Below are 7,886 nucleotides of genomic sequence, written 5' to 3'. Positions count from 1 at the left end.
TGCTGATACAGTTTAAACACATCTCTAGATTGCCCTATGCATTGTGCTCTAGATTGTGCTGGTGGATCTTTTTCTTCATCGTGTTTCTAGTTTGGAAAGAATATAAAAGCTGGTGTTTCCTAAATAAAGCATAATAGAACTCCTCCTCCCGATGAATTTCTTATTGAATTTTATTATAAATTTTCGCCTCTAGTTTGTCATGGTCTTCATTATCTTTACCAAGGATTGTACTCACAATGGTAGATTTGACATTGCTAAATTTGGTTATGGTATTCTCACTCCTATTCCTAAATGTGTAGATGCTAGTAAAATTCAACATTACAGGTCCATTTGTATTTTTAATTTGTTTATGAAGCTTTCTACAGAGGTAATCAATAATATAGTTGTTGGAGCTTATAAATGACTTTTCGGTTTACAAAAACTTCCCATAAATGTTAGATACATCCTAAATGGTGTGGTCTTGTCGTCTGAAGTGTGGATGAGATGCATAAGAACAAGAAATATGTTAATTTTCATTAAAGTGGATTTTGAGAAGGTTTATGATAAGATCAATTGGTTTTTTCTACAAATGTATGTTCAAATATTTTCCATGTTAGATATGTATCCTGTGTTTTGAAAAATTACAAACACAGTAAAATTATTGTAATGGTGTTTGATTCAATTGTGAACTCTTTTAAACTAGGAACGCATTTAGACAAATGTGGGTATACATCCCACATTTTATTTAACATTGTAGTAGAAGATCTAAGGATACTCATCAATAAAGCAAGTGAACATAATTTATTACTAGATTTATTTGATAATTTAGTGCAAAGCGATATCGACTTACTGCAATGTGAAGGAAATCATCTTCATTTTTCGATATAATTCGAATTGTGTTATGCATCTAGAATTATTTGTGTTTTCTTGAGCTTCTGTCATGTTTAAAAATTGTTTTCCACTATGATGTGCTCTTGAATTTTTGGTGAGGCTAAAATACAATCCAAAATCATCATCGATGATTATTAAACTACTTTGTGTATGTAGATGGTCAATTATCTTTTCAATATGTGGGCATTCTTTAGTTAGTCTACATAATAAATACTAGAAAAGTACAATAACAAGAAGGTTGTGAGAAAATTACATAGCTGGGCTGGTAGAGAAAAATCTATGGGGCGGATTAGTCCTATTTAAATCATGTCTTGGTATTGTTCCTCTCTATATGATATCCGTTTTTGAACTGTCTAGAGGCCCTAGTAAAAATATTTATTTATCTAGGAAAACACATAGGGTGTTGTTGGCTCATAGGATTTCATAAACATAGAAATAGAAAAACACAAGAAAAGATAACTAGTGCAAAGCAGTGGATAGGAAACACAGTAGTACTCCCTCCGATCCATATTACTCTTCGCTTAAACGGATGTATCTAGGCGTATTTTAGGGCCTCTCTCCGGTCAATATTACTTGTCGTTCAAACACATGTGTCTAGACGTATTTCAGTGCTAAATATATTTGTTTGAGTGACAAGTAATATGAATAGGAAGGAGTTATGTTAAATTACATGTTTGGTTCACGGGGATAGAAAAAACATTGGAATATTATTATACTCAATCAAATCAAAGTCAAACCACATGAAAAGGTACAACTAGGATATCATTATGTCACTGAAGACTTTGATCTTGTACTTTGTGTGTAGCAATCTAAAAGGTGGGCGAAGTGGATAGTAAATTTCTTACATTCTTCTGACAATGAGATCAAAGGAATTTGCCTCCATTTTCATTCCCATCCATATCTTTTATTTTCTATTTTCTTGTTGCATCAACTCAAAAATGAATAAAGTCAATTTGAGTGCTTAAAATACTCCTCCTCGGTCTCCTCCTCCACAGCCGCCATATGCGGCCACCAACGCGTAAAAACGATCCTTCCCCTCCTCCTCGACGATGAGGTCGGCTTCTCCTACATCACGGCTTCGTCTAGGATTTGCCCCTTCCTCCTTCGAGAGCGGCACCAAGTCTTGCTGCGGGGTAAGAGGCATGGTGACGGTAAGAGAGAAGTGGAGGTTGTGTTTTAGGCTATTCAACCATGGCTATGGAGAGGGAGGTGGAAGTTGTACTGTAGGGGGTAGTGTTCAAACTACAGGTTGTGAGCTATTCAACCATGGCGACGACCATTTCATAGCTGTGGGCGGCGAGCGATGCAGAAACCTGGCGGCCTGTAAGAAAATGTCGCCGGAAACTTGGTGTTAATGAGAACGGGAAGTTGGCACGCTACGTCCGCTGATATGTCATGCTTTCCGGTGCCATAGCCTCTTCTACCGTCTGCGCCATTGAGAGGGTGAGGAGATGGAGCACGCAGGAGTACAAGGAGGAAGCTAAACTTCCCTTCCATTTGAGTGGTTGGCCGATGACACGCACGCCATATCAAGGCAACCAGCCTTCAAATATAGACTCTTATGGGTTGTATATGAAGGGCGCACCGTAAATTATGGCGAACAATGGCTGAATGGAGACTCTGCCAGGGTGGTCGTTTTGGCCAAAATTATCATATTGGTAGTTATTATGCCGATCAGACTTGTACTGTGACACTGCTAGAGTTGCTATCATACCAGTTTGATCGATGGAGGGCACAAACCAAATTTGACCGGTTTGAAAAGTCTAGGGGATCAAATCTAGAGTCAATCAGTGGTTGAAAGACCAAGAGTGGAATTTCAATATCAGCAGTACCAAATAGCCCGGACGCTGCATGGAGAGGTAATTGCTTTTCTTTCCTGCCTACCAAGGCGACTTGGGAAAGCCTTCCTTCCCTCGATCTCCGCCGATGAGTCTGTGTATTCACCTCCCCTCCGCCTGACGCTCTGGCGTCCAGTGGCGGCGGGGAAAATACTGGTGTCTTGACTCCCCCTAGTAGATCAGTAGGGTTTTAGTCCTCGCAGGGGCGGCGTTTTGACGGATGGCGGCGCTCTTTCTTCGAGACAGTCTTCCGGGATTCGATCCTCCCCAAGTTCATTTGTTAGGACGGATTAGACGGAGCTTCGGTGTAGATTTCTGCCAGCTTCTTGGGGCGGCGAGGTTAGAGTTTCTCGTCATGCGTACACAACGGCGACATTTGGTATCAGTTTCTTTAGATTGATTCAAGGATTCAAAGACGACGACTGCGGCTCCAGAGCGCTGGTCCTTAGGGACACGAGCAAGACTTTCCAGCTGTCATCGGCAAGGTCAACCGGTTCCGGTATGGGAGCGGCGACAGCGGTGCGTCGGCGGCTCGTTTTGGCGGCGGCAATAGTCTTCAGTGGTTCATGGATCTCGATGTAATTTTAATTATGTTTGAGGTGATCTTATACTTCTGGTGAATCTTTATAATAGATCTGATCCTTTTTGTGTGAAATGCCTCGGATGTGTTTCTCTTCCACAAAAAATGCAAAATCAAGTTGTCGTCTTTTGGTATCCACCAAGTTGAACCCGATCATGGGAAATCAAGTTCGACGTACAAACTTGGGCCGGGTAGATAGGATTGATATATAAAAAGATCCGCCTATACGTGATACCAAAAGTGGGTTCGACGTCTCATACAGTTGAGCCCTCGCCATCGACAGCACATGATGACGGCGCCGCACTTTTAGCTCGTTTCAGTACTTGTAGTCATCGCTTGGTGCTCTATGGACATGGATGTAATTTTTGTCATTTATGTGTTCTTTGTAGTGTCATGGCTAACGAATAGATCGAAAGTTTCCTCGCAAAAAATTCCATGTGAATGGATATGGAATGTTGTATAGAATGTTCTGCCGATACAATGAAAAATATATATTATTAGATATGGAATAATCTATTTATTGTGTTTTTTTGCAGATAGCGAACCGCCTGTACCAAACGGTCTATTTATTGTGTTGCTGATACAGTTTTAAACATATCTCTACATTACCCTATGCCATGTGCTCTAGATTATGCTGATAGATATTTTCTTCATAGTACTTTTAGTGTGTAATAAATAAAAGCTAGTGTTTCCCAAATGAAACATAACAAAATTCCTCGTCATGATGGGCTACCTATTGAGTTTTATGAGAATTTTTGGCCTCTAGTGTACGTATTATGCTCTTCATTTACCTTTTCCATGAATTCCACCGTTGTAGATTAGACATTGCAAGATTGTAATTATGGAATTTTCACTCTTAATCCTAAATGTATAGAATCTAGCAAAATTCAATATTATAGATTGATTTTTCATTTTAATATGTTATTTCAAAATTTACTAAAATCATTAATATTAAGTTATTGCTTAAACTAATAAAATAGGTGTGGTCTTATTGGATGAAATGCATAAGAAGAATAAAAATGGAGTCCTTTTCAAAATAAATTTTAATAAGATTTATGATAAGCGTGATTGATGTTTTCTACAAGTGTAATGTTAAAGGGTGTTTTCATGTTAGATGCGTGCTTTAGGTTATGAAAATTATAAAACATAGTGGTGGAAAAGTTTTCTAAATATCTCCCCTTCGTCATAAAAAATAAACTGTAAAACATGATAAAAACTATTTCATATTACTAATTGGAGGCACCATATGAGACCACACATTAATTATAAATGCAAGATTGTTTTATTCGTTACATTTGTCTATGACCAACATGTACTCATTCGATGTAGTTAAAAATGACACCTCACTGTCAGCACCTCTCCCAAAGTAACAACATCACATGATTCATCCTTGACACTATGGAGAATGGTTTCTAGAGAAAGTCATATCTTTTGGTCTGTTCTGTGTGGATGAGAGGTTTTTGATTGCTTATTTCTCATACACAATTAAATGACATCTTAAAAATGTGAAGACCAGTAGTATTCATTGTAGTCTAATTATTTAGACATTATTTATGTTTTTCGTCTAGACATTATATTCCCATTAACAACTAATTATTGTACCAATATATATTGTATAGCGATGAGCGATTTTACGTTCACTCTATATTAGATTCTTCTGCATATCCTTCTGCCAAATGATAATGTTATTCCTATTATATGAATGTTCATACAATATTATTTTTTTATTTTGAATAAATATTGCTGAAAATGAAATTTTGTTATCGTGATAAGGATGCTTCGAAGGCTCAAAAACAAACGGAAAGGTACATTCTCGTTGTATGACATAGCTTGAGTGTTTAGCCCTAGTGATACTCCATCCACGTCTTCGAGTTAAATCTTTGTGTCGATGTTTGGTGTCATGGATGAAATTATTTCGAAAGAATCTCGTGGATTTTCGGTTCATATTGCCAAACAAACTAGCACGCGCAATATGTCATGCCCCTGGATATTCTAGAGATGAATATCAGAACACAACCAATCCTTAACAGAGTGAAAGTTGGCCCAAGAGTCAATGTTCATGTCAATTAAGCTTAGCCAATTTTGAATCAAGTCGCAAATGTGGATGAAGAGACAAAATTTTAAGAGAATTTTAACAGATGTATTGTCTCTCTCCTACAAAGTTAACAAAGGCCCCAACTTTGAAAAGAATAACATCTATGAATATACAAATTAATTGTAAATGATAAAGCATTGGTATCTAGTGAGTCATACCCATTTTGGAGCATATCTCATTTAGAAACCCATCTAAACTATAAGTATCTTTCAATGATAGAATGCCATCCCCATTTATTTATAAGGATGTTCTTTATTAACTCATCATGAAGCATCAAGTGATACAAAACACAGAAAAAACACATCCAACCTCTGCACAATTAGGATGCACACATCCAACGCTGACGCGCACACACAAAGTCTTACACCGGCAAAGAGCAAAGTTATGCCAAGGCAGAGGAAAATGTTAGAAAATAATAGAAAAATGCAACATTATCCTCGCCGAGTAGTCATTTATCCAACGAAGAAGATGCAAGTGAACACGATTCAAACGTGGACCCAACCACGTGACTGAGAAACTTGCACACACTAGACAAGCAGCCGGGCACCCCAGAGTGGCCTATGAAACCAAGAACATCCATCGATGCACAAGTGGCGCAGATTGCAGGGTGAGGGATGATAGTGCTGCCAGAATCTCATAATCCAGCGATACCCTCCGACGCAGGTGTACTTCAATGGTAAATCTGGGCATGCCCGATGGTGTCGAGACAATGCACCACGAGTCGTCACTCCTTCGCTGTTTCCATGATCTGCTGCCATCAAGCCAAGGACTGCAGCACGCACCACCTCTTCAAAGATACGTACATTGCAGAATAAGGTCACGGTTACCCGCAGCCACGTGCCGTCTCCATGTCTCAGCCACACAAATCAGGGTACCAAAATGACAATGAAGCAACAACTGCAGCGTAAATCTCCCACCAACAACTAGTTCTTTCGGGCAAGACAAGACGTGTCCTTTGAACAGGTTATCTATGAACATATCAGAGTACCAAGTATACGACTTAAACCTAACAAACCAAGTACTTTTCTCATTTCACAAAAAAAACAACCAACTACTTTCCTCTCCGTCCCCTTCCTCTCCTCCTCAGCCACGGTGTCCGTATGAGTGAGTGTGCGTGCGTGTTGTGGTGTTTTTTTTAGCTGGTTGTGTGCAGGTACAGGGTACAGGCAACAGGTTGCAAAAAAATAGGACAGAAATATATCCAATTAATTTCTAGGAGAAGAAAATATGTACATTTTGTAAAATGGCAGCTCGACTGATGGATAATCCAGTAGCATCGGGGGACTTTGTCAGTGTAACTGTCGCGCCATGGATGGGGTATGGCACGGCGCCGCGGCATGGGCGCGCGCGTAGTTGTACTACTGCTGGCTGCTCCTTCCGGGTTGCTCGAAAAGGATCGATCACGAGGCGAGCTTCTTCACGGCCACCCCCTGCAGCAGCGGCCGCGAGTCATCGTGCGGCGCCGCCACGACACCGCGGCGGCGGAAGGAGCCGCGCTCCTCGGTTTCGGAGGACGAGACGCGGCGGAGGACGTCACGGAGGTGGTCCTCGTCGCAGGGGAGCGCGAGGGGGCCGGAGGCCGACGGGAAACCGTACTCCTCCTCCGCCTGCTGGAGCAGCTCCCAGAACGCCGGGTGGCTCAGCTGCGCCACCGGCACAACGAACCGCCTCGACGACGACTGTCCGTCGCCGCGGCCCTCCACGCGCACCGCCACGTGCCCCGCCGGCACCGCGGCGTCTAGCTCGAGCACATCCTTGTTGGGCCGCACCGAGGCCGCCGCTCGGGAGCGCCACCGCCGCACGATGCGGCGCAGCCAGGCGAGCGACCGGACCGTGTTGATGACCTTGCACATGCTTGAGCTTGACTGACCGGACTGAAGTCTGAAGACGATCTGGGTTTGCTTTGTTCTGCAGCTTGAGTATTGGATGGAGTATTTGGAGAGCGGGACGGGGTGGAGAATATATAGCGGCGGGGCTCGGAGTCGGCCACTGGAGTTGGCGGAAATCGCAGAAATGGCACCGGCATCGCACCGTGAACCCGTGCTGACTTGGACGTGTGTCGTGTGTCTTGCACGTGAGACCTAGCAGTAGCGTAGCACTAGCAGTGCAGTAAAGCGGTTTGTAGTATCATTTCCGGTGAAAGTGAGACGAGTCGAGTGTGATCGATGTCTACAGCTCTGTGTTTCACAAGTTCACATGATACAGGTTACTTTGTGTTTTCTGTTAGACTTGTTCACAAAATAGCTGGTGAATCAATCTTTTCACATACAAGAACATTTCTCGTTCAGTGCAGCTTAATCTCTTCAACTATCTTTCTTACATGACAAAATTTGACATCATGAGGGTCATCCAGTGCTTCGACTCCCTGCACACAGCCAACTTGCAATGGCTAAACTCGGCCAATGTGGTCCTGCCGCCTAAGAAGGAGGGCGCTGAGGGCTTTTCTGACTATAGGTCCATCAGTCTCATTCACGCCGTTGCCAAAATCATTGCGAAGATCTTA

At 41.9% G+C, this 7,886-nt stretch overlaps 1 protein-coding gene across 1 annotated transcript; it reads right to left on the bottom strand.

Annotated features, from left to right (window-relative positions):
• Positions 1 to 6,445: 6,445 nt before the first annotated feature.
• On the bottom strand, positions 6,446 to 7,296 carry LOC123186262 (auxin-responsive protein SAUR19). Its single transcript, XM_044598047.1, has one exon. It carries the CDS (start codon positions 7,234 to 7,236, stop codon positions 6,784 to 6,786), a length of 453 nt encoding a protein of 150 aa, XP_044453982.1. The 5' UTR covers positions 7,237 to 7,296; the 3' UTR covers positions 6,446 to 6,783.
• Between the last annotated feature and the right edge of the window lie 590 nt (positions 7,297 to 7,886).

The sequence above is a fragment of the Triticum aestivum genome, chromosome 2A (genome assembly GCF_018294505.1).
Source record: "Triticum aestivum cultivar Chinese Spring chromosome 2A, IWGSC CS RefSeq v2.1, whole genome shotgun sequence".
NCBI classification, from domain to species: domain Eukaryota; kingdom Viridiplantae; phylum Streptophyta; class Magnoliopsida; order Poales; family Poaceae; genus Triticum; species Triticum aestivum.
The sequence above is the reverse complement of the archived record's forward strand: the minus strand, read 5'-3'. Positions and strand labels throughout refer to the sequence as shown.

What these genes read in the sequence shown, in the direction of transcription:
- LOC123186262 (XM_044598047.1), bottom strand. Translation starts at nt 7,236, where the DNA reads ATGTGCAAGGTCATCAACACGGTCCGGTCGCTCGCCTGGCTGCGCCGC.